This window comes from Prionailurus viverrinus, chromosome B4 (assembly GCF_022837055.1).
Source record: "Prionailurus viverrinus isolate Anna chromosome B4, UM_Priviv_1.0, whole genome shotgun sequence".
NCBI classification, from domain to species: domain Eukaryota; kingdom Metazoa; phylum Chordata; class Mammalia; order Carnivora; family Felidae; genus Prionailurus; species Prionailurus viverrinus.
In genome coordinates this window covers 80,660,160-80,685,205 of record NC_062567.1, presented here as the reverse complement: position 1 = coordinate 80,685,205, position 25,046 = coordinate 80,660,160, and the positions used below count along the sequence as shown (strand labels likewise).

Sequence of the window (25,046 nt, the reverse complement as noted above, 5' to 3'; positions counted from 1 at the left end):
CGGCGCGGCCCGCGGACTGAGCGAGAGGAGCGGAGCTCGGCGCTGGGGGCGGGGCGCGGGCGGGGGAGAAAGTTGGGTCGGACTCGAGCGGGCGGGGGGGCGGGGCTCCGCGTCGCTCCAATCCCGGCCGCGCCCCGCGCGCCCCCTCCCGCCCAGCTGGGGGCACCGAAGGTGACTTTCACCCCGACACGCCCCGGACACGCCCCCAGCCCAGGTGCGAAGCGCAGAGGGTTGCGGGACCTAGGGATGGTGTACCGGAGAGGCTAGGTCTGTGCACCGATGAGGAATGGGGCAGGGCGTGGGGCTCGAGGCTCTGGGACCGTGTCCCCGAAGGGGTGCACGGCGGAGCAGGAGCCCTGGAAGACCAGGGTCCCTCGGTGCTCCGGGCCCCTTTTATGCTCCGGGCTAAGGTGGGTCCGGGGCAGGAGCAGGGCAGGGGCCGAGGTGAGGGCGGGCGGGGCCTCGGGGCGGCTGGGGCCGCGCGGCGCTGACGGGGATGGATGGGCGCCCCGCGGCTCATTCGGCCCGGAGATGAGAATCATTGATCACGGACGGAAACCCCATCACGTCTGTCAATAGGGCTGACAAACGGCGCCCGCCGCCCCACTCCCGCCCCCAAGGCACCTCCGCGATCTCCAGACCCCTCTGCGGGACCGGCCGTTCACTTTTGCCCCTCTCCCCTCACTGCTGACCCCCGCGCGTCCCAGAGCGTCCCTGCATGGGGGTTGGGCAGGAAGTCCCCTCAGCGTCGCCTGCCCAGCCTCTTGGTGCAATCTCCATCCCTTCCCTTCCACTGTCCCATCTTTCACCATCAGCTCCTCTCCATCCTTGTCTCCTTCCTCCTCTGTCTCTGTCCTTGTCTCTGTCCCCAGCCCCAGCCTTGTCTCTGTCCCTATCCTCTTGGCTGTTTCTTCATAGGCTCCCTCCTCCCCCTAGTCTCGCTCTCTTCCCTGCCCAGGGAGTCTTCAGCTGTCAGCTGTTGCTATGCACTGAGGCTGTGGCTGAGGTTGTGGTATGACCGACACCTAGACAGTGTGAGATAGGGACAAGCAGAGAGATAGAGAGACAGACGCATATCCTGAGACATCAACACACCCCCAGGCATGCACGCAGATGCATTCACAGGGGCAGGCCACACCACGGAGGTGAGCACAGAGGCAGAGTGAAACACATTCACACAGAGACCAGCACGCACACGCAGACAGGTGCTCACCTAGAGGCACACTGACACACACAGATGGACACTCAGTTTACACACACACAGGAGCACACACAGACAGAGGGGTAAATGCACACTTGCGCCAAGAGACAGGCATACCCAGCCAGGTACTCAGGCCCCAGCCCCCTTCCTTGCCCTGGCAGAGAGGCAAACGTCCACAGACAGAGATGGACACACACACAGGTGTATGCTGGCACTGGCAGTCCAAAAGACAAGCCCAGGCACATACAAAGAGATACTCAGATACAAGGATGTGACAGACACCAGAAAAGGATCCGTGATGCTGAGAAGATGAGGCAGACACAGAGACAGCCAGAGACAGCCAGAAGCCAGGAGGCAGGAACCCGGGTGCAGAAGGGGCAGAGAGTAGAGAGGCTGGAAGAGGCAGGAATGGCCAGGCCCAAGGCCCCAAGGCTTCAGAATCCTGAGCCCAATTGCCAAGCACAGGGGTTGCCGTGAGGAGGTAGATGGGGGCAGTGGGCACCCCCAGGCCTAAGGTACCCAGGGCAGCAGCCCATCACTAAGGTCCTGATCTTCTGGAGTCCTGACCTACCTCATCTCTTCTCCTTTTGCTAGTCTCAGGTCACCCCCTTCTGTCTCCAGCTACACACACACACACACACACACACACACACACACACACAAACACATCCCGACACCCCCCCCCCCCCCCCCGCTCCCATCTCTGAGTCTTTGCCTCTGCCCCTGTATCTCTCCATCTCCATATCTCTGTCTCTCATTCTGTCTGTATCAGCCTCTGCCCCTGGTTCTGCCCCTGTCTCTTCTCCATCTCTGTCTCAGACCCCTCTGCTGTCCTTGCCAGGTGAGGAGTTCGAGGACTGCCTCCTAGTAGACACTCTCCTGGCTGGTCCTGGTGGGCAGAGGGAGGAAGCTGACTGGAGGGGCTTGCGTTCCAAGCCGCAGCTGGGGGCCCCTCTTGCTCGGCCCAGGATCTTGAGGCGACAGGCAGAGAATCAGTGGCTCCCCGGGGGCGCCAGATGCACGGCTGGCAGAGGGAGGGAGCGAGGGGGTGGGGCTGGTGGTGGTGGTGGGGGGCGGGGGGAGCAGGCAGGCGCTGAGGGAGGGAGGGGAGCCGGCTGGCTGAGGGTGGAGGGGGTGTGGCATAATAGCCCGAGGGAAGGAAGTGAGAGGCTAGGCTCCGGTCCGCCTGCAGGTGCATAATTAGTGTTGGGGAGGGGGCTGTGCTGGGCTTAAGGGTGAGCGGCGCTGCAGGAGTGCCTACGCCACCTGGTGGACAGAGGAGGCCACAAGCCTCCCTAAGCGATCAACAAGGACGCCCCTTTGCCCCAGCAGGGTCGCTCTTCCCTGGGGCTCTGGGATGCTCCAGAGACTGTGGAGGATCTCAGAACTGGCTTAGAGGCTGAAGCCGGAGGCGAGATCCCAGGGCCAAGAGGGAAGGGGAGGGTTCTTATTTCTAGAGGTGCCTAGACCCATAGCTTCCTTAAAAAAGGAATAAGCTGAGGAAGTTGAACCAGGGAGGGTGGCAGAAAGAAAGGTAGTGCCCTTCTTTGGGTGTTGGGTAACGTTCTTCAGCTGCTTGCAGATGCCCTCCCTGAGCTCACATTTGCTGTAAAGGGGAGAGTGGTGCTGTAACTCTCAGTCGCCGACACTGTAGAGCCGCGTGACTTTCTGCAAGAGGTTCCCCTCCCCTGGCAAGGGTTTGAGGTAGACTTGGGACCCCTTTGACTGTAGCAGTCCTTTCCTGTCAACCCCCGGGATGTCACAATGATTGGTGAGCTGAATCTGTTGGTGGCCAGTGAAGCCTGGCAAACTGGTCTTCCCAGCTCTCCTTCAGTCCAGCCGGCCGCCTCCCCCTCCTCCTGAATCTAGGGTTCTACTCTTGGCATCTGATTAATTAGACTCTGTGAGGATGTTTGCGCTTCAGCAGCAAACTCAGGCACAGAGAGCTGTGTGGGACCACCCTGAAGGATCAGAAAGCCCTTGACAACCCCACTGTGTTCAGTTCTTACAGTGGGATTTCTCACTGTGGGAGATCGTTTTGGGTAGGGCTGGTGGTGCCCTGTAAGCGACAATGCAGAGAAACAGATTTTGGAGTTACTGTCCTAGAGTCACAGGGAATACAAAATCCAGAAAGGTGAAGTCACTGGCCCAAGGTCACACAGCCAGGAGAAGCAGATCTTCCTCATCAAGTCCAGTGCCACCCCCTTCCCCTGCCAGCCAGATGGAGAGGGAGGCAGCTCAGGGAGAAGGGCACTTCTCAAGACCAGACTCTCCAGTCCTGCCTCCAGCACAGAGCACGTCTCCCTCTGGTGGCCGAAGCAGGCAAGCACAGCCCAGCTCCCAGAGTCTGACACTCATAGGTAGACACAAATGGCTTTTTTCTTTCTTTCTTTTTTTTTTTTTTACAATTTTATTTATAACAATATCTGTGTTATTTAGTTGTAAAGGAATTCAGCAAAAATTATTAAAACGTTCATGTCCCCAAAGCGGGGCTGCCCGCTTACCCTTTCTTGGTGTGCCCCACTTCCTCCTCATCCCCAGGCGAGGGAGGAGGAGGCTGGGGGACTGTTTACCAAAGAAAGTCTCCAGCCCTGGGAGCCGCGGTGGGGGCACTGGAGAGAGGGAGGGCCTGTCTGGGAGGGGCGTTGAGCATGGCCATCTCAGGTGCCCCTAGAGTTGGGGGCTGGAGCATCGAATGGCATCCCCCAAGAACTAAAAAATTCCATCCTTTCCTTGCTACTTCAGCCAGAGCCAAATCTTCCAGACAGGGGCAGCAAAGGACTCTCCCTCCACAGAACTGGCCCTCAGAGAGCTGGGAGGGATAAGATGGGGGTGGGGCGAGAGAGGGGAGAGCCTTGACAAAGTGTCTTGAACAGGGAGGGGGGCAGCACCACCAGCTCTCCCAGTGGGGGTGCATTTTGGTGGAAGGTGGGAGGTGGGTACCTGTGAGCCACAGGAGCCCCCAGAGTCCTCCCTGCCCCCCTCCCTGAAGGCAGCATGAGGGGGGTGCTGAGGAGCAGGCAGGAAGGAGGAGAACGGAGAGAGATAATACTGTGCTCGCTTGCTCACTTGCTCACTCACATATAAAAAGTAATTCCTTCATTTTTACATTTATACACCCCGGCAGGGCCGAGGAGGGGCTGGCTGGGCAGGAGGGGGCTCGTTGAAGGACTTCTCTGGCAGGGGGCAGGAGGCTCTCTGGGCTGAGTCCAGTGGTCAGGGCCCTATGCCAAGGGGTCCCCTATCTCGTCCTCAGGACCCCGGCCCAGGAGTTCTCGCTTCTCGTCCGTGCTGGCCAGGGAGTGGCGGCTGCCGTGGCCACCCATGTAGAGTGTGGCATACACAGGGTTGGTGAAGTTGGTGGGCTGCAAGGTGACAGAGGGTTCAGGTGGGGCGCAGGGGATGGGATCTGTGGCCCAGGCGCCCTACCTCCCCCGCCTCCATTCCATCATCCGACTCCGTACCCTCAGTCACCCCACCCACAGCCTCTTGTCCCTGCCCTGGAAGCCTCCTCCTCTGTCCTCCCAGCTCACCTTGTCAGGGTCCAGTGCAAAGTCAGCATCCAGTAGGCCCCCTACGTCGTCAGGCTCCCCGCCTTCATACATCTTATACGTGGGGTTCCCAATCTCCACATTCATGGCCCCATTGGTCATCCGCTGGTGCTGGAAGCCCTTAGCCCTGGGGGAGGCAGGATTATAAGGGGGCAGGGATGATAGGAGGGCAAGGTTAGGGTGATAAATGAATAGCCAGAATTTTCCAGACTCTCCACAACTCACCCTCGGACTCGCCGCTTGTACCAGAAAACCACTCCGGCTACCAGAAGCACCAGCAGCAACAACAGCAGAGGGATGAGGATAGAGGCCATATCTGGAGGGGCGGAGGTGGGAAATTGAGTCAGAGAGGCTCAGGGAAGTGAGGCCCAAATACCCTGCTCCAGGTCCCTGAAGCTCTGTCTCCCCGTCCCCTGCCACCTACGTCCAGGCTGCTGCTGGCTGACCACCTGCTCCTCACACCGGGGCCCCGCCATGTGGGGTGGGCACCTGTAGACGGGAGGGGCAGAGCTGAGTAGGCACGACCTCCACAGTCATGGCTGCCAGGGGACTGGGAGGGGCCACAGGGTCCCGAGTGTCCCGCTCAGATTTGGGGAGGGGGAGATGGTCTAGGTCTTAGAAAGGCTCAGGTCCAACTCACTGGCACTCAGGCATCATTTTGCTGTTCATGGTACAGGAACCACCATTGCTGCAGTGGCCAACACAGGTCAGACAGCTGGGGGCCACCCGGCCATCAGAGCAGCTGCAGGAAGGAATGACAGGCTGGGTGGACTGGGAGGGGGTGTCTGAGGTGCTGAGGAAGGGGTGGGGCTGTCGGAAGTGCTAAGGAAGGGGCGGGGGGGGGGGGGCAGGCCAGGGAGCGTGAGGCCGGGGCAGGGCAGGGTCAAGGCCGGGCAGAACCGTGGGGGCAGGCCCCACTCACTTGCAGGTGACGTCCCCACTCTGCTTGTTGACCACACAGGCTCCATCCAGACAGCGGCTGCACTTGTTTACCTCGCACCTCGGCCCCTCGAAGTAGGCGGTGCAGCGGCACTGCCGGGAGCCGTCGGCGGCCATCTGGCACGTGCCAAAGTTCTCACAGTAGCTGGAGCACTGCCCTGCAGTTGGGGGGTGGGAGAGGAGGTGCCTCAAGCCCCACCCTCATGAGGGTCCTCCACAGGTGGTGGGTGGGGGAGCCAAACACTAAGGGGACTCCTAGGTCTTTTAGGTGACTCTCACCTCCTCCTGAGTCCCCTGCTGCCCCCCTCCCCCCTCACAGGTTTAGAGTATAAGGACGTCCCCAAATAGCCTGGCAGGGCACTGCTTTCGCTTGAATAATCCTGATGCCAGAGGGCTCACCACCTTGGGAGAAGTGTGCTGACACCTCTACAGGGATGGGGGGGATCACCTAGAGACTGCTTGAGCTGCGAATGGCCTCCCTCCCCAGAATCTGCCTCTTGACCATCACCCTTGGCTCTAGGTCCCCGAGCTCCCGTCATCCCCTTCCTTGGGGCCCAAGGATGGCTCACTCACGGTACTGGCAGCGGTCACCCAGGAAGCCAGGTAGGCATCGGCACTGGGGCTGGTTGCCCTGGTTGACGGTGCAGGTGCTGTTGTTGGCACAGTAGCCCGCACACACCTGCTGGGTGCATTTGGGGCCCGTGAAGCCTGTGGGGCAGCGGCACGTGGGCATGCCTGGCGGGAGAGGATGTGTGAGCGGGACCGTGGCCCACCCAGGCACCGGCCCCACTGGAGGGGACCAGGGCTGGGAGGCCCGGGTGGAAGGCACGCAGCAGAGGAACGGGGGCACTGGGGCTGTGGGTTGCGGGCAGGAGGGGAGACAGAGGGGGAGCAGGGTGGGACAGGGTCTGGGGATCCGCCCCAGGCGGAACCAGTGGGCTGAGAGGCGGGAGGCTGGGGCTGAGGAGCCAGGCGCAGTCTTGGCAGGAGAACTGAAGGCCGTACCAGAGGGGGAGGCAGCGCAGGTGCCCCCGTTGCGACAGTACTCCCAGCACTGGTCCAGCTCACACTTGTCGCCTGTGTATCGGGGCTGGCAGCGGCACTTGGGCTGCCTCCGTGCATTGAGGAAGCAGCTGCCGCCATTGAAGCACTGCAGGTTACAGGTTCCGGGTCGAGGAGCTGCGGGAAGGACCATCAGGGCACAGAGCCAGGGGAAGAGGGGAACTCAGGGAAGAAGGTCCCAGGGCAGAGGGTGGGGACCCGGGAGGGGCACAAGCATACCATCTGGTGGTGGCGTGGGCGAAGGCACGGCCACACAGGTGCCATTGTCCAGCCGCTTCCCGTTGGGACAGGTGCAGACGGGCCCGCTGGGGCTCAGCAGGCAGAGCCACTCACACTTCTTGCGGTCACAGGGGTTGGTCACTGCAGGTGTGGGCAGGGGTGGGAGGATGCTGAGCCTCGTGGACCCAGAATGTCCCCGCCACAATGCCCAGGACCCGAGGCTACAGCCTGGAGACTCTGCCCCCAGGCCTTCCCGGGCCCAGACTGGGCTGTCCCCCTGTGCCTACCTTCAGGCTGTTTGTGTTGGTGGTACAGGACCACATCGGAGGCGTGGCTCAGGCCCCCTGTCAGGTTGATCAAGGGGCTGTGTCCAAACTTATGAATCTTGAAGACACGATTATTAATGTAGGTGACGCCGTAGATGTAATCCTCAAAGACGTCGATGCTGAAGGGGTGACTTAGGCCTGGGGGAGGAGGTAGACTCAGAGGGGACTCAGGCCCTGGTCACTCTCCAGGACACCTGGGCTCCTGTGGCACCTCAAACTCAACACATCCCAAACAAAACTCCCCCCAACCTGTTCCACCTCTTGTGGCCACTACTGGCAAAAGGTCCCATCAGCCCTAGACTTCTGCGGTCAGGAAGGACTTCTGTTCCCTCTTCCCTCATCTACTAAGCTCCTCCTGCCACCTCTGTTGCTTCCATGCAACTCAATGTCATTGGTAGAATGAATGAATGGGCAAGTGGGCCAGAGGGTGCAGGGCTGGTACACAGGGAGTCCAGTGGGGGTAGGCCTGGAAGGCACTGTAGGACTGTTGGGGGCCAGGATGAGGAGGATGGCAGGTGCTGGGTGAGGCCTTTGGACTCAGTGGGGAGGACAAGAGGCCCGAGGGCAGCGCTGGCTGAGGCTGCTCTAGGATGCTGACCTCGTTTGCTGTCAGCAGCCACGATGGGGTCCGTGCCATTGAGCCGGATGCTGCCGATGACTGAGAGCTTGGCATCTGCCCAGTACAGCCTTTCATTGTGATAATCCACAGCTAGGCCTGAGGGGAGGCAGAGAGCACTGTGAAGGCCCAGCCTCTGCCACCCCAGGCTCGAGGAAAAGCAGAAGTGTCTCCATGTTTGGGACAGCTCTACCCTGTCCCCATGACCACTCCCAGTCACTTCTAGAAAAAGCCTCCATAACTCATTGCCCATCCCAGTCCAAGCCCCTTCTCCTCCAAGCTTTAACGTGACCTCAGGCTCAGCAAACCCACCCCTCCCACACCCCTTGCCCCTGCCTCCACGGACCTGTAGGCCATTGGATGTTGTCCTGTACCAGTGTCTCCCGAAGGGTCCCGTCCATTGCTGCCGTTTCAATTTTGGGGTGATTCCCCCAGTCTGACCAGTACATGGTGCTGGGGAAGGAGAAGAATTGAGCATGGGTAGGACCTGAGGGCTGCCAGAGCAGGCTGAGCAAGATGGGCCACCAGGTTGTGGCTTGGGCATAGGGACTGCTGGGTATTGGGAGGAGAGTGTTCTGTCTACCTCCTCCAGAGAGAACGAGGGGAGTCAGGTCCCTGATCAGGTTAAGGATCTTTTACTCTAAAACTACAAGGTGCCAATCCAGAGACATCAAAGTGGGCAGAGCTGCCCCCTGGAGCAAACAAGCAGCCCAAACTTGGCTGCACATGATGGCCAGGCAAGTGGAGGGCAGGCCCCTGCCTGAGCAGGCCAGCTGGGGATTCTGGGCAAAGGCGGCACTGGGGAGCACCAAAGATGGAGGTGGCCTGAAGGCCCAAGGGCTGGAGGAGGACTCCGACCCCAGGATGGTCTGGAAGGGGAGGGACGCACCTGGGGATGCTGGGCTGCCCCAGAGGCTTCCCTGGCCTTCCCCCCGGGACCCCCGCATACCCTCTCAGTGGGTCCACCACAATGGCGTGCGGCTCGTCGATCATGCCCGAGATGAGCGTCTTGCGGTTCTCGCCCTTCATTTGTGCCACCTCGATCACATCTCGGCCTGAGTCAGTCCAGTACACGTTCCCGGCCACCCAGTCGACGGCGATGCCCCGTGGCATCTTGAGCCCTGAGATCTGAATGGGGGAGGGTGATAATGTCAGGGGCTACCACCTTTTGTCTTCCTGCCCATTATCCCCACCTGCACCTGCCAGCTCATCCCTGTTAAAAAGTCATCCCAGATCGGGAGCCGGTTCTCTGATTTTGAAGAGGTTCAATGGACACTTACCTTATGGGCCATACCTAGAGTTTTCACATGTTTTGCTGGATGAGATATTATTACCTCGCTCTACTGAGGAACAAAGGCCCAAAGAGGTCAAATAGGTGGCTGAGACTGACACAGTGGATGGCGGTGACAATCAGGAACTGAACGTGGCTCTGATGCTGAAGGCCAGTGTGTCCATCGTACCCTGCCACCTTGGGCTGCAATGTGGCAGAGCCAGCTACTGATAATTCTCATTGCTCTGTCCACCTGTCGTGCCCACAACATAATCCCGAATGCCTTTGCCCGTCAGTCTCACCCTTTGCCCCCTTCCACTGTCCTTTTCAAACCCTGCTCTGAACCCTCTGCTCTTTGCAGTCTTCCCATCCAATCTGTGGAGATCCCATCCCGGGTGGGGTGCTCACATTGAGGTGGGTGACACCCCGGTCAATCTGTCGCCGGTGGCGGTTGGAAGTGGTGGGAGGTGCGGCAGGTGGCAGGCTGCGGTAAGAGATGGTGCCTGTGTGCCAGTTGGTCCAATAGACACGGCCAGCCTTGACATGGACATCCATGGCATCAATGCGGACACTCTCGTCACCCTGGAAGGCCTGCTCGTAAGCCGAATGGGGGTGACTGGGGAACAGGCTGCGGATCTCGTTGTCATCGGCGATGTATAGGACCTGATACTCAGAGCCTGGAGGGGCAAAAGTCCCGGTGTCAGGTGCAGAAAAAGGCAGGGGCAGGAGGCCAGGGCTGGGGGATGCCAGGCCTGGTGCCGGGATGTACTCCCTCCTCTCCTTCCCTGAGCTGGTCCAATAGGACCCGCTCCTCCAGGAAATCTTCTCTGCCTCTCCAGCCTCAGGGACTTCTGTCTCCTCATTGTCACTGGCTGGCATCACCACACTGTGCTACATGCTGTCTGATATATGCCCATGGGCACACATGCATGTGGGGGTGTGTGTGCACTGGCACGGAGGGGTGTAGGCACGCACCGGCACGTGAGTGCACCTGGACGTGCGTGGTGGGGCTGTGTATTCATACATGCCCTCGTGTGCACATGGATGTGTGTGCACGGGTGTTTGGGGGTGTCTGTACACAGGCAGGTGCAGGTGTGCGTCAGAGCATATACACGTTCCCACCCCCCCCAAAAGGTGAATGAGATGATAGTTGTGTTAATTCAATGAAGGGAAACCTTTCACCAGGTGTACATACATCAAATCATCACCTGTTCACATTAAATATCTGACAGTTTTGTCAATTATATCTCAATGAAGCTGAAAATAAGAAGCAAAGGGGCTAGCTACAACGTGATTGTGTGGTGATGCGTGTCTGTGTGCTCTCCTCCTGGGAGTGGCGGGTGAAGAGGCACATGTGGGATATGGGTATGTTGCCCCCACCCCAGACTTCTCCAGATGAACCAGCTCCCCAACCAGCACCCCGTGCACTGATGCCAGCCTCTGTGCTGCTGGCAGCTGGGCCCGTGGGTCTGGGCTCCTGCGCCTGGGCATGGGTGTGCCAAGGGGAGCACGTCCATCCACGTTAGCCCCATTTACACTCTGGTGTTGCATAGCCCCACCCACTCTTTCTGTCCTCTTCCGGCTGGTAGGCTGGTACCTTCGGCCTTGCAGGTGTTGTGAGTCTTCATGAAGTTGCGGGCGCAGCTGCAGAGGTGGCCACCCTTGGTGTTGTTGCAGAGCTGCGAGCAGGTGCCGAAGCGCAGGCACTCATTGATGTCTGAGGGTTACAGGGGAGGGTCATGGAGAGTCCCGGGTTTCTTCCCGCCCCCTCTGAGTCCCGCCTTCTTACCTTGGCATCCGGGCTGGCCTGGCACAGTGTGGAAACCCGAGCGGCAGGCGCAGTAGGCGGCATTCTCGGTGCGCACGCAGCGTGCCTCATCCCCGCAGATGCTGGCGTTGGTGGCGCAGCTGGTCAGCTTGGGGTCTGTGGGGGACAGAGTGGGCCCTCTCTCCTGAGCCACCTGGGCTTGGGCCTGGGTTCTCTGGCCCTCCGCAGGCCCCCCGCCGCCAGCTCCTTAGCACGCAGGGCTCACCGATGCTGCAGTCCTCCTCATCAGAGCCGTCCCCGCAGTCATCGAACATGTTGCAGCGCAGCGAGGAGGACAGGCAGCGCTGGTTCCGGCACAGAAACTCCTTCTTGTCTTTGCAGTGGGGGGTCTGGGCCGTGGGGGGCTCTGGGGAAGGTGGGGGCTTCAGATCTGGATATTCACCACCCCGGGGCCTCCTCCCACAGCCCCCCCTCCTCCCACAGCCCCCTCCCACCCCCCTCCCCCCCCCCCCCACTCTGTCCGGGGCTGTTTGTCAAGCTTCAGGGGATGCTCCACCTCAAGACCTAGGGCACCGGGCAGCCTCCCTGCCTTCCTCAGAAGCCTCTCTCTCCCAAGGAAGGGCCCCCAGACTCCCCACAATGGATACTACTCCCCCCACACCGAGTTTCCACCTGGCCCGCCGCCACCCACTGTGCAGTACCCAAACTATCACCCCCGCCCCACCAGGCTGCTTCCACCGGCCCCCTGCTCACCACAGTCCTCCTCATCAGTCCCATCCCCGCAGTTGTCGGTGCCATCGCATTGGCGCCCGATCCACAGGCAGACGCGGTCGTTCTTGCAACGGAAGGGCCGGTTAGGAGGGCACACAAACCTGGCTGCAGGGGTGGGAGGGGACAGAGCCAGAATCAGCCTTGGGGGCGGGCCTGCAGCGCCCGGGGAGCATGAGAGCCCCGCCCCCCGCCCTGGGCCCCGCCCCCCCCGCCTCACCACACTCCTCCGGGTTTTCGTCTGAATTGTCCCCGCAGTCGTCCTCGCCATCGCACTTCCACGCCAGCGGCTTGCACAGCGTGTTGTTGCACTGGAACTCGTCCAGGGGGCAGGTCCGCACTGGGCGCCGGGGGCGTGCAAAGAGCCAAAAATGAGCCCTGAGCCCCAGGCTGGCTGCTGGGGGGCAGGATCTTGCCCAGGCCCTTCCCACCACAGGAGGTGGCCCAGAGGGGTCACCAGGCAAGCAGTGGTACAACCAGAATGAACCCAGGTCTCCTACCTTTATACCTGCTGGGCAGCTGAGCAGAACTGCCTCCTCTGGTATTTAGGGGAGAAGAGGCCTTTTTGGGGAAGTGTGTACAGAGAGGCCAAGAGTGCCCTCTTTCTCTAGTGGTTGTGGCAGGGCACTGGGGCCTACTGCAGTTCATGGCAGGCAGAAAGGAGGAGCACGGGGCTGGGAGTCAGGAGACCCAGGTTCCAGACTATCAAGGCAGAGCCAGGAAGTCTGTCCTCATTGTTGGGTGGGTCTCTGCTCTAAGCCCCAGGCTTCCCTTACCCAAGCTTCACAGTGTGGCCTCGGGCCACTGAGCCCAGCCAGGTTAGCCAGGGGCAGGCACTGTCTCGTTGCTTCCGGAAAGCAAAGTGAACAAGGACTCTGTTTGTCAGGGCAGCCGATTGCCCTGTAGAAACTTGTGGGGTGGAGTCTGGGTGGACACAGCCAACAGGTTTCTGCTGGATTTTGGTCCAATTGGCCCCTTGACTAAGTGCCGTTGTGGAGGGAACAACCTGTCCCAGCGTGTACCCAGAGGCCCTGTGTGTTGTTCACTGCTATATCCCCAACGCCTAGAACGGTGCCTGACACATGGCAGGTGCTTAAGAAATATTTTTTGTATGAACAATGACTACAGAAGACAAAGAATGAGGTGAATGACTGGGCCACATGGTGGGATGGGGGGTGGTGGCAGGGCCTCACCGCCAGTGCCACAGGCTTCCTCATCACTGCCGTCCATGCAGTCGGCATCCGCATCACAGCGCCAGCGCAGAGGGATGCAGTGACCACTCTTGCACTGGAACTGGTCCATGTCACAGCGGGGGGTGCAGTCTTTCTGCGGGCACAGGAGCAAGCATCCTGGTCAGATCGGGGCACCCCTGTAGCTCTGTCCTGATTCTTCTGAGGCCATCCCTCCCTCCTTCTCCTCTCCCTACACACCTCGTCTGAGCCATCTGCACAGTCATGGTCCCCATCGCATTTCCAGCGCCCAGCAATGCAGCGGCCATTGGCACAGGAGAACTCGCTCTCAGAGCAGGGCCGAGGGGCTGGAGAAGGACAGGGGAGAAACACGCCCCAGGAGGGTGGGCACAGGGACTCAGCCCTTGGAGTATCTCCAGCCCTTGGCAGAACAATACCACCCGTCCTTGTGTCCCTGAAAGCCACAGTTGACTGGCATAATGACCACACCAGCCAACTGGCTGTCCTCATGGGATCAGCTGGGTACAGAGGGGGCTCACACTTACCCCTCTGGGGCAGACACACGAGAGAGGGCATGGGTCCCTGGCTCTGCCCTCGGGACAGACTGTGTGCAGGGGGTCGAGGGGAACAGGAGAGGGACAAGACCACTAAGACAAGCACCAGGGTTTAGGGAGAGGCCAGTAAAGGATGATGGGCTGAGGCACAGCACGGGGACGGACGGGTGGGCTCTGGGGCAGTGGCAGGGGGTGTGGTGGGAGCAGGGGCACATCAGAGACACCTACCTCTGCAACCCCAAGAGGACAGTGTGAAAATGGAGAGAAACATGAGATGAGGTGAAATGGCACAAACTCAAATACACGACATGGAGTGGGGTGGGGTGGGGTGAACAGGGAGGGGGCACCTGACCCCCAGCCCTGGGAGGCAGCCACCTGCACCGGCCAGCCTGGTGGGGACAGGGGTGCTGAGAAGGGAGGAGCCCCAGGTCTGTGGGGGTGGGGCGGGGCGGGGGGGTGGGGGGACATACTGCAGCTCTCCTCGTCTGAGTTATCCCCACAGTCGTTGTCATAATCGCACTGCCAGCGCCCTGGCACGCAACGGTTGTTCTTGCAGCGGAACTGGTAGGGCTCACAGGTGCGCTCGTCTGGGGAGGCAAGATTGGGAGGCAAACATCGGGGCAGTCAGGGACAGAGCGGGGACAGGCCCGAGGGTTTCAGACAGGCATGGGCAGGATGGCCAGGAGTGGGAGAAAGATCAGCGGGGGGAGGCCAAGCAGTGTTCTGAGATTCGAGGAGGTTATGGGGCCTGGCGGCACACGAGTGGGAGGAGCTGCTTGGGGGAGGGGATTAACGGAGCCCCCTCTGTTAGGCGGGCAGAGAAGATTCTGCGTGGGTATGTGCCGAGGAAGTGCCGGTGGAGGCAGGGACGGGGAATCAGGCAGGGGGTGGTGGGCACGGGAAGCCGAGTGCCAGGCAGCTTGAGCCCCAGTCAGCAGGTGGCCTGAGTCCTGTCCAGGCCGGATGCCTTCCCCTGAGAGCGGGGTCTGGGGAAGCTCACCACACTCCTCCTTGGGCTCGTCGGAGCCGTCCCCACAGTCGTCCTCCCCATCACACTTCCAGCGAGCGGGGATACAGCGGCCGGAGTCCTTGCAGCGGAACTCATCCACTCCACAGGTCATCTGGGCTGCAAGGGGGCGGCTGGTGGTGAGGGGGAGGATCCTTGCAGGAGCGCGCTGGGAGGGCAAGGCAGTGGCCGCTGGTCGCCCCGGGGTGGGGATGAGGTGGGAACAGCAGACGCAGTGGAGGGAAGGTGGGCTCTGGGGGCACCAGGCAACTCACTGCAGTTGGCAGGCTCATCGCTGCCATCCACGCAGTCGTTGTCCCGGTCACAGACCCAGACTCGGGGGATGCAGCGCTTGGTGATGGAGCACTGGAACTGGTTGGGGGCACAGGTCACTTCGGCTGCAGGGTAGGGGGAGAGAATGAGGACCTGCCCATTTTTCCCCCACCACAGTTTGAGATCACCGTCTTCTCCCTCTTCCAAGCCCTGGCCCTGGTCCCACCAGAAATTTCTTAGGAGAAAGGGACAGTTTATCTCCAATTTTGGTGCTTTTTGTTTTCTGAATCTGCACCTTTTCCCAGCAAACCAAGTCACACCCTGTATAATTTATGTCACCCATCTAATAACATTACTTGACAGCCACATGGCCCAGAGAAGCGGTGGGTAGACTTCAGTGTGCAGTGTGTTTCTGTGTCTGTTTCCCCGCCACCCCGCTCCCTGCCCACAGCCCCGGGCACTCACGGCAGTCCCTCTCGTCCTCCCCGTCTCCACAGTTGTCCTGCCCATTGCAACGGAAGATGCCGGGGATGCAACGGTTGGTGTTGGTGCACTTGAACTGACTGGGCAAGCAGACGTGGATATCTGTGGGAGGTAGGGAGGAGGGTGAGGTAACTAATGGGGGGTAGAGGATTCAGGAGCAGCGAGGGGGCACCTCATCCCCTCAGTGGGAGCATGCAGGTTCAGGGCCTAAAGCAGCAGGAGTCCAGCCTGGAGAGGAGGCTGCTGTGGGCTGAGCTTCCTTGTCCTTGGAGTTTAGTAGGAAACCTCCAAGTTCCGGGGAAGGAGAAAGGGGGAGGGAGGAGGGCAGACAGTGGCTGGGCAGCCCTTTACCGCAGTTGGCCTCGTCACTGTTGTCCTGGCAGTCGTTGTCCCCGTCACAGATGAAGGCAGGGTTCGTGCAGATGCCTGTTGAGCACTGGAACTGTCCTGGGCGGCACTTGAATTCGGCTGCCAGGAGGGGAGCCGCAGAGTCAGAAAGGCTGGGGCTGGGCATGGCCACTCAGAGCCTGGAGAGTCAGGCTGCCCCCGGTGCAGGACCCTCTTGCCACCCCTGCTCTGGGCACTTACGACAGTCCGGGGGCTCGTCTGAGTGGTCCCCACAGTCGTCCTCTGTGTCACATTTCCACCAGAAGGGGATGCACTTGTCGTTCTTGCACACAAACTGGAGGGCAGGTGGGGGCAAGAGGGGTTGGTGGGGGTCTGGGGAAACTCAGGAGACTTTCTTTTGGGGGGCTGCGATGTTTCAAAGAAGCGGGAGGACCAGGGTAATTTGTGGAGGTGCTGAGCTGGATGGAAGGTTGGGATATGATGAGTGCGGGAAGGCCAGGTGATGGGGTATCTGTGTGGGGGGCAGGGTGGGGGGTGCTGGTAAGGGAGGGTCAGGGTTAGGGTGTGGGGGTGTTTGTGTGAGGTGACAGGTATAAAAATATTGCTGTGGGGAGACAAGAGGTAGGCAAGAAATGTGGGGGTGTTAGCGTGGGAAAACCAGATGCGTGAGGACATTAGAGCGGGTGTTGGGGTCCGAGGAGGAGTGGAGGTTGGGGGAACGAGGCATTGGTGAATGGGGGTCAAGGGGAAGAGCCTCACCTGACTTGCTGTGCAGTTGGACACACAGGTGCGCCCATCGCTGCCCAGGTAGAAGTTGGTAGGACAGGCACATTTGTGGCCCCCACCGGGGGACAGTAGGCACAGGTTGCTGCAGCCGCCATTGTTGACCTTGCACGGATGATTGGGCACTGCCAGAGAGAAAGTGGCTAACGGGCAGCCGACTGGACCCAGTATATGGGTCAGGGCCCCCTGAGCCACTGCCCTCTGGCAGAATGAGGGCGGCACTCACTGATGCCACATTTTCTGGTCTTCTGAAGGCTGCCTAGCCCACTCTATTCTGGGCAGAGGCAGGACAGATCCAAATCCTACTCCTTTAGGAAGGAGCTGAAGCCAGAGAAGGGAGACGACTCTTCTTGAGGTCCCAGGATCAGGCCAGCCCTGCAGCCTCATATGCTGCCTCACCTGTGCCCTCCCTCGGGTACGGCCCGCCTGCCTTTGGGGTCCTGCCTGGGCGGTCCGCACCTGGACTGGCCTCAGGGGCTTGCTGCTACAAGACTCCTGGGATGGACCCAGGCTGGGCTGTAGCTCCTGAGAGCCTGTCGATAGCCTCCCTAATTTCCCAGTGTCTGGCAAGCACTGCTCAGGCAGTGCTAGAGAAGAACCAATCCTGCTGGGCCATATCCTTCCCCGGGGGCCCCCCATGCCAGGCTCACTCTTTGCTGGCTCCCACCCCTTGACTGCTCACCATCTGGCTGGCGCAGGGCGTGGAAGACATGCAAGTCCATGGGCCGGTGCAGGGTGCTGATGAGGAGTGTCTTGTTGGTGCCCGTGGTCTTGTGGGCTCGGTTGATGGACTTTGTCTCCCAGTCGGTCCAGTACACGTAGTCCTCAAACAGGGTCAGTGCGAAGATGTGTGGGATGTCCTGGCTCAGCACTGCAGACGGGGAGGGAACGGGCCCAGCAGACGGGGAGGGAACGGGCCCAGCAGCCGGTTAGCGCCTTCCCCACTGGACATCCTTAACCCTACAATAACCCTGTGAGGTGGGCGCCAGCCCCCGTTCCAGATGGTTAAGTGGCTTCCCAAGGTCGCACAGCTAAGTGGCAAAGCTGGAACTAAAACTCAGGCCTTTCTGACAGCAGGTTCCTGCTCTGTAATATTAGAGGATGCCCTGTGCCGAAGCATCCCAACCCCAGGCATCCTACTCCTGTCTTTCTCGGGGCCCCGAACTGTGCATGAGAAGTAACTTCTCTTTCTCCTTCAGATGGTGGCCTCATGCCTGGGCTTGTCCAGGGGGCGTACATCGGGGTGCTCTGGATCCCCATTCCCCTGGGGAGATCCCCATTCTCAGACCATGCTGTCTGACTTTTAACCTTATTCTTGCCCCAAAGGCCTGATCCTCTGTAGCTCCAGACCCCACCCCCGACCCCCAGAGCTGCTGTGCCCAGGCAGCCTCACTGGCACACTGACCGACGTGGCGATTAGAGCCATCCAGGCTGGCAAACTCGATGTAGTCCTCACGGGCATCAGCCCAGTAGATGCGCTCGGTGACGTAGTCCAGTGTCAGGCCGTTGGGCCACGTGATCTTGGTGTCCACGATGACACTACGGCCAGACCCATCCATGCCTATCCGGCCGATCAGTGAGTGGTCACCCCAGTCTGTCCAGTACAGGTACCTGGCAGGTGGGTGGGCAGTGAGCCCCAAGAGATCCAGCGACTGGTCCCACCAAGAGCCTGCAGGGAGGCTGGGCCTGGATGCCTGAGCATACTGCTTGCTTCAGGGGCTCCCCCAACCCTCCTTGCCCTCATACCCATTCTGCACGTCCACCACCAGAGCTCTGGGCTCACGGAGGCCAGAGCTGACCAGCACCGTCCGGTAGGCCCCGTTGAGCTTTGACACTTCGATGGTGTCCCGACCTTTGTCGCACCAGTACAGGTTGCCACCCACCCAGTCCACAGCCAGCCCGTCAGGGTTGCTGAGGCCTGTCCGGTGCAGCACCTGTGGGCAGAGGCAGGGAAAGAAGAGCTCTGGATGACCAGGGGTACGACCCTCAGTCTCTCTGGGGGCCCAGCAACCCCCAAGTGTGAAGTACAGCTTCCTCCCCCAGCTTGCAGGGAGGACAATGGATGGAAAACGCCCAGGCCCAGACCTAGTGTCAGCTGAGGCTATAGGAGAGGGGTCTCCAGAGGAGAGCTACTGCACCCCAAACCCCAAAGTGCCTAGGGGCATGAATTTAAGAGAGGGCAGCCATAAGGGGGGAGCTACTGATAATGAGGGAAAAGCAGGAGGAATCTCCTAGACCTCACTCTCTGAGCTTGGAGGAGAGGAAGAAGCCAGGACAAGCAGAGTTAGGCAGTGACTTCGTGGGGAAGGAAGAGGAGGAAATAATTCAGTGGGATGCCATGGGTGAAGGGGAGATGGCCTTGAAACACAGCGAGCCCTCTGGGGAGGGACCCTGCGGCTGGATCTCTGGCCCCCAACGCCTAGTTTGTCTGCTGAGGAGTGGGCTGCCCCTGGCCTCACCTGCACATTGCTTCCGTTAAGGTGCATCCTTCGGATCATGCTGCCCTGGGTTGTCACGTCTGTCCAGTAAATCATCTGCTCTCGGTAGTCAAAGTCCAAGGCGACGGCATTGTTCAGGCCCTGGATGTGGGGGGTGGGGGATGACTACAGAGTCAGGACGCCGGTGGCTGGAGGAGTGAGTAGGAGGTGACGAACATGGGCCCAAGTGGGGAGGATGAGGGGGCTGGGCGGGGAAGGGAAGATAGCTCCGGGCCTGGGGACAGGTGTGGGGGTGAGGAGGGCCGGCTCTGGCACCTGCTTCAACAGCGTGTAGTTGGAGCCGTCCAGGTTGAGCTTGCGCAGGTAGTACCGGTTGGCAAAGATCAGGAATGGCTCCTCATCTGGAGACAGAGCGTCCTGGTTCAGCTGCCAGCTGGGGCATGTTCTGGCACCCCCGGTCCCCAGCTGCCTGAGCCATCTGACCCCCTCCACGTGCCCGTCTCACCAGTCACCGCTTTGCAGCTGTGGGGGTCGCCGCCTCGGGGGGCGTAGCCCTCTACACACAGACACTTGTAGCTGCCATGCGTGTTGATGCAGCGCTGGCTGCAGGGGAAGGTCGAGCTGCACTCATCCACATCGGCACACGTCCGGCCGTCATCCTTCAGGCGGAAGCCGGGGCGGCAGCGGCACTGCAGGCACAGGGAGCCTTGGGCTGGGGAAGGGGCTGTGGTCGGAGCCTCCCGCCCCGGAGCCTGGAGCTCTGGTTCCCTCCACCCCTGGGGGCTGGCTGGCTCCGCTGGGGAAGCCCAGCCTTGAGGGGCGGGAGGCAGGCAGCAAACAGATACTGAGCCATCTGGCTCTCACTTCAGCTAAACCACTGCAGTGACCGATGACCACCCGGTTTCTGTCCCCAGAGGTCGATGCTCAGGCCTCATCTTATGTGACCTGTGAGCATTATCTGACAGAGCTGGTGGTGCGCCTCCTCCAAGGTTTTCCTCACACGGCTCTTCTCCCACGCCAGCGGCTGCCCCTTCTCAGGCTCCTCTGCCAGTCGCCCATCACCTCCCTGCCACTGGTGTGGCTGAGCACAGGCCATCTACACGCGCTCCATTGGGGAGCCTATCCAGACTCATAACTCCCAGATTCTGGGCTCCTGTCTGGCCTCTCCCTTGACCTGCACACCTGGACTTCGGTGCCTGCCTGACATCTGCACACCCCTCCTTCTCCCGTAGCCCTTGCTGGCCCTACTTTCCAAGGGGATGCAGAACCCAACCAAGTAAAGGTTTTGATTTTGTTCCTCTGCTGTGTCCCCAAGTGCCCAGAGCACTGCCTGGCAGAGTAGGTGCTGAATGAGCCCTTGTTGAATGAACGAACAAATGAACGGACAAGGGGTGGAGAAAGGAGCTCCCGCCAGCCTTGGGCGAGTGGAAGCGCCCACTCCGGGGTGGGGCACACCTTGAAGCCAATCTTGAGGTCCTCGCAGTCCTGGCTGCAGCCACTGAGCTTGCGGCTGAGACACTCGTTGACATGGCAGCCACGCTCATCCGAGCCGTCACCACAGTCATCTTGGCCGTTGCAGAGCAGCGCCTCGGCCACACAGCGCCCGCTGCTGCACAGGAACTGCGAGGAGGCGTTGCACTTGTGCTCTGCAGGGGGTGGGGGGGCAGGTCAGGGGGCCATTGAGCCAGGGATGGAGGGTGGGGAGGGGGCCGTGCGTCGGGCCCACCTGGGCTGGTGCAGTGCGGGTTCTTGGGGGCCTCGTCGCTCTGGTCGTGGCAGTCATTTTCCCCATCGCACTCCCACTGGCGGGAGCTCAGACAGCGCCCATTGGCACAGCGGAACTCGTTGGGGCCGCACGTTGGGTACTCTGGGGGAGGAGGGGCCGGGTGAGTTTGGGAGCTTGGGCGTAGGGAGGGCAGGGCGCACCCCTGGTGCCACCCCCAGGGAGGCCCCAGGCTCACCACACTCAGGGGACTCGTCGGAGCCATCGGCACAGTCACGGTCATGGTCACACACGAAATGCTTAGGGATGCACTGGCGATTTTGGCACATGAACTCGCGGTCATCACAGGTGCTGTTGTACACTACGGACAGAGACAGACATGGCCCCTCAGCTCCCCCCGACTAGCTGATGACTGTCACACAGGACCTTGGTGGGGTCTGAGTGGCAGAGTGGACAGAGAGCACTGGATGGAGGGTCCAGACATCCATGTGGGTTGTAGACAGGGCTCTGCCACTGACTGCCCGAGGGACCCCTGCTAAAGCACTTCCTCTCCTTGATTTCAGTTTTCCCTACTGCAAAGAGAGACTGTGGCTGCTTGCTGCCCGCCCCACTCCTCATGGCCCCTGCCACTCACAGCAGCCGGCCGCGATGCTCTCGTCGGCACCGTCAGCACAGTCCTTGTCACCATCACAGAGCCAGCGCTCGGGGACACACACATGGGTGCCCGGGCAGGAGAAGGAGGAGGGGCCGCACGTCTTGCCTTCTGTGGGGGGAACAGGGAGCCGCTGGGAGCAGGCACAGTGGGCCGGGCAGCGGGGGTGACATTCCCACCACTGTGCCGTCCATCCCTCCCGTAGTAGGGCATGTGCACGTGCGGGTGGCATGGGGGGGCTCTGTCCCTCCCGGGAGCACCTCCCCGACCCGATCCCAGCCACCTCTCACCACAGTGAGCCGCCTCATCTGAGCCATCTCCGCAGTCATCACTGCCATCACATAGCCACTGCTTGGAGATGCACCGATGGTTCTGGCACTCAAACTGGGCCTCCGAGCAGAACTTGTCTGGGGCAGTTGGAAGCCAAAGTGAGATGGGGGGAGGGGATGGCACAGCATTGAGCTGGGCAGGCAGGTGTAGGGTGCATGCCAAGGCATCCCTCTGTGGGGTCAGCATGAGCTAGAGAGATGCCCCCTCCCCCCCGGGGGTGGGATCTGGGGTTAAGGCCCTGGGTGCCCTTCTCCTAGGAGGACATTTCCTGGGAGGGAACTAAAAGGTGAGGTGTGGACAGTGACTCAGTAACTCTGGTGAAGCCCCTGCCCGCCGTGGGTTCTCTGGGCTCCCAGCTCCGGTGGGTGGGCCCTATGGTCACTTACTGCAGTGGGTCTCATCCTCGCCGTGCTCACAGTCGTCTTCCTTGTCACATGTCCAGCTCATGGGGATGCAGCGCCCACTGGGGCAGGCAAAGTAATTCAAGGGGCATCTGGGTCGCTTCACTCCTGGGGGGAGAGGGAAGCATGAGGGCACTGCCACCCTGGGGGGGCCGCCGCCCGCCGTGCATCTGACCCAAGGCTGGTGTAGACCTGGGCAGTCGCGCTCGTCGCTGTAGTCCCCACAGTCATTGGCACCGTCACACACCCAGCTGGGTGCATAGCAGAGGGAGGTCCGCTCACAGGGCTGGAAGCGCACTCCTTTCACCCCCAGGCGGAAGTAGCTGCTACAGTCAGTGGCGCCTGGTGGGGGCAGGGATGAGGGGTGAACCGAGGTTCCCTCCACACTCCCTCCCGGGGCAGCTGCTGGCCTGACAGTGGCCTTGGTGTTTTAGAAAGTCGCACGGTGTCCTTCGGGGGAGGGGGTGCTGTCCACCCCTTCCACTCACCCCAGGGAGCCCAGGCCTGGGGCAGGGGCCACACAGGCTGTGAGGGTGACAGAGGCCGCCACGTGGGCCAAAGGGATGGCAGGGAGGAGCCCCAGGCAGGAGGCAAGGGAGCGAGACGGGAGAGAGACTACGAGGCACCCAGGCAGGGGTGTCACTCACTGCAGTTCATCTCATCGGAGGCGTCCTCACAGTCCACAAACTGGTTGCAGCGGCTGGAGTTCCCAATGCAGGTGCCGTCCCGGCAGCGGAATTCTCCCACTCCGCAGGCCGTCTCTAGAACAGCACCCACCCCCAGACCATCAGGCCGCAGTTTTCCACGTTGGGGGCAAGAGACCCCAGGCCAGAGCTCCTGGCCCAAAGCACCTGCCCAAGCCCACCGTGGAGCACGCTGAAGCAGACCCTGTGGGGCCTGGGAACCAAAGCTCAGCAAGGGCAGGGCGTGGCAGAGGTGGGGGTCTGAGGGCCAGGTCCCGGGTCCCACTCACTGTTGCAGGGAATCTCATCTGAGCCGTCCCCACAGTCGTCCGCCCCGTTGCACCACAGCATGTTGGACACGCAGCGCCCGTTGTTACACTGTCGGAAAGTCTTCTTGCAGCGGCGTGAGTCTGCGGACAGACGGGGAGCAGGCCAGCAGTCAGCAGCAGCGACAGGGGAGGCGCTGCCTCTGATGAGACGTCATGCATTTGTTCCCTTGACAAACTGCTCAGGGGCTGGCACAGGGCTAGCGGCGGTTCTGCCCTTCAGGACAGCTGTGGAGTGGGTCACGGAGCTTTGCTCCCCTCACTCCCACACCCTGCCCCTCTGGGGGCTGAGGCGGTCGACTCTGGAGGCCAGGGGTAAGGGAGGAGGGTTGGGGCACAGAGGCTGGAGGAGGTGCCTTACTACAGTAGGATGGCTTCTCATCAGACTTGTCCTTGCAGTGGGAGACACCGTCACAGGTCAGGCTGAAGTTGATGCACTCGCCGTTGGCACACTCGAACTCATCTTGTGCTCGGCAAGAGGAGTTCACAGCTGTGGGGGCGATGTGGAGGGAGCTTCGTAAGCCAGGGTCCTGCGGCCTCGAATGTCTCTACCCCCTGTCCCCCAGAACTGAGGTCATCCTCAGTTTCTCCTAGATAAAAGTTTTCACGAGGGTGGGCTACTGGAGTCTAGGAGGAGATGGTCCCCACTGTGTGCCCAGGGTCCCCCCACCAGTGTCTGTCCTCTGTCATTCCCTCTCTCACCCCGGCAGGTGAGGTCCTCTTGGAGGATGCGGCCCCCTCGGCAGGAGCAGTTGACATGGCCTTGGTGAGTGAGCAGACACAGGTCTTGGCAGCCCCCGTTGTTGACGCGGCAAGGGGAGAGCTCACCTGAAACAAGAACAGAGGACAGCGGGCTAAGAGTGTCCCCAGCTGTGCACACACAAAATGCCCACACCCATTCACATAGCTTCACTAAGCTTCCTAGCCCTGGCCCTGGCACAATGGCACATGGCTGGGGGAGCAGAAAAGGTGCTAAGGCAGGGCCAGTGGGAGTACTGGGGCTGGGGCTGAGGTTGAGGGTGTGTGTGCTCTTGGGGCGGGGGGTGACGTGGGCTTTGCAATGTGCTTTGAGGAGAGTCAAGTCGAAGGAGCCTAGTGGTGGGGCCTTGGAGTGTGTGTGAGAGGCATGGAAAAGCTGTGGATCTGTATGGGGCCCCTCGGCCAGGCAGGCCCAATGTGGGAGCGTCTGTGCACATGCACGTGCACGCACAGTGTGAGGTAGGCAGAGCCTGGGGCGCGTGTGTCTGATCAGGCTCTGGGAGCACGTGTGGTTCTTGGGGGGAAGAATGGCTAGGGCATGTGCTGGGGTGTCAGAGATTCAGGTGAGACCAGCTGTGGTGTGCTACGAGGGTGCATATGTGTGCACGCACGCACAGATGTCTTGAGGGAGCTGGAGTAGAGGAGTGTTGGTGTTTTGGGTTTCTTGGGGGTGAAAGCGTGTACACTTGTGTGTCTGCACGTGGAGGCTGTGGGAGAACAGGACCAGGGTGTAGTGTGTGTGTGTGTGTGTGTGTGTGTGTGCTGGCACCAGGGGCAGGAGAGCAAGGCTGGTGGTAGTGGCCCCACTCACAGCTGTTGGTGTCATTGGCCACGGCGATGATGCCCATGGGCTGCTGGGGGATGTCCACGCGCAGCAGCTTCATGTCACTGCCCACGTACTTGTTGGCCCGCTGCACAGCCCGCCGCACCCAGTCGGTCCAGAAAATGTGCTCCCCGTACACAGCCAATCCGAAGGGGTGGACTGGCTCGGACTTCAGGATCACCTGTGGCGACAGCACTAAGCCCATCACAGGTAGGCTCAGGCCTCTTGCCCCAAATCCAACCCCCTGCAGCTGGCCCCAGGGGTGGGGGTGCCTGGCCTTGGCCGAGATCCCTGGACACAGCTGCAGAATGGGAAGACCTGCAGGGGAATCTCGCCATGTCCTCATTTAATTGATGAGGAAGCCATGCCTGGGCAGGATGAGGGCTGCGCAAGGCCACACAGCTAAGCGGCAATGTCAGTGCCTCATTCTCCTCCCAAATCTTCCCACCATGTGGCTTTCCTTTCTGTTGCTCCGTGCCCAGGCAATCTCCATTTTGGCTAGCCAGCCGTCCCCTGACCCCTGATCCTAGCCTGCCTAGTGCCACCCCTTCCAT

The 25,046-nt window shown here is 60.8% G+C and overlaps 1 protein-coding gene across 2 annotated transcripts in view; it reads right to left on the bottom strand.

The window, feature by feature from the left end:
* Positions 1-3,607: 3,607 nt before the first annotated feature.
* Positions 3,608-25,046, bottom strand: part of LRP1 (LDL receptor related protein 1) — an 81,481-nt gene continuing 60,042 nt past the window's right edge. For both annotated transcript variants that reach the window (XM_047868134.1, XM_047868135.1), the window contains 46 exons: positions 24,481-24,673; positions 23,613-23,738; positions 23,272-23,400; positions 22,875-22,994; positions 22,549-22,662; positions 22,094-22,243; positions 21,887-22,009; positions 21,461-21,577; positions 21,153-21,281; positions 20,757-20,879; positions 20,522-20,662; positions 20,251-20,441; positions 19,301-19,484; positions 19,111-19,196; positions 18,817-18,936; positions 18,104-18,291; positions 17,763-17,968; positions 17,040-17,228; positions 16,334-16,482; positions 15,815-15,908; positions 15,578-15,694; positions 15,209-15,328; positions 14,746-14,868; positions 14,465-14,590; positions 13,935-14,051; positions 13,151-13,257; positions 12,914-13,046; positions 11,941-12,060; positions 11,706-11,828; positions 11,218-11,358; positions 10,974-11,108; positions 10,782-10,901; positions 9,593-9,861; positions 8,864-9,042; positions 8,261-8,367; positions 7,897-8,013; positions 7,260-7,436; positions 6,973-7,113; positions 6,697-6,870; positions 6,265-6,426; positions 5,675-5,849; positions 5,393-5,494; positions 5,177-5,241; positions 4,978-5,068; positions 4,735-4,879; positions 3,608-4,566 (listed from right to left, as the gene is read on the bottom strand). In XM_047868134.1, coding sequence (XP_047724090.1) covers positions 4,426-4,566; positions 4,735-4,879; positions 4,978-5,068; positions 5,177-5,241; positions 5,393-5,494; positions 5,675-5,849; positions 6,265-6,426; positions 6,697-6,870; positions 6,973-7,113; positions 7,260-7,436; positions 7,897-8,013; positions 8,261-8,367; positions 8,864-9,042; positions 9,593-9,861; positions 10,782-10,901; positions 10,974-11,108; positions 11,218-11,358; positions 11,706-11,828; positions 11,941-12,060; positions 12,914-13,046; positions 13,151-13,257; positions 13,935-14,051; positions 14,465-14,590; positions 14,746-14,868; positions 15,209-15,328; positions 15,578-15,694; positions 15,815-15,908; positions 16,334-16,482; positions 17,040-17,228; positions 17,763-17,968; positions 18,104-18,291; positions 18,817-18,936; positions 19,111-19,196; positions 19,301-19,484; positions 20,251-20,441; positions 20,522-20,662; positions 20,757-20,879; positions 21,153-21,281; positions 21,461-21,577; positions 21,887-22,009; positions 22,094-22,243; positions 22,549-22,662; positions 22,875-22,994; positions 23,272-23,400; positions 23,613-23,738; positions 24,481-24,673 — 6,399 coding nt within the window. In that variant the 3' untranslated portion in view covers positions 3,608-4,425. The remainder of the gene's footprint in view (positions 4,567-4,734; positions 4,880-4,977; positions 5,069-5,176; positions 5,242-5,392; positions 5,495-5,674; positions 5,850-6,264; positions 6,427-6,696; positions 6,871-6,972; positions 7,114-7,259; positions 7,437-7,896; positions 8,014-8,260; positions 8,368-8,863; positions 9,043-9,592; positions 9,862-10,781; positions 10,902-10,973; positions 11,109-11,217; positions 11,359-11,705; positions 11,829-11,940; positions 12,061-12,913; positions 13,047-13,150; positions 13,258-13,934; positions 14,052-14,464; positions 14,591-14,745; positions 14,869-15,208; positions 15,329-15,577; positions 15,695-15,814; positions 15,909-16,333; positions 16,483-17,039; positions 17,229-17,762; positions 17,969-18,103; positions 18,292-18,816; positions 18,937-19,110; positions 19,197-19,300; positions 19,485-20,250; positions 20,442-20,521; positions 20,663-20,756; positions 20,880-21,152; positions 21,282-21,460; positions 21,578-21,886; positions 22,010-22,093; positions 22,244-22,548; positions 22,663-22,874; positions 22,995-23,271; positions 23,401-23,612; positions 23,739-24,480; positions 24,674-25,046) is intronic.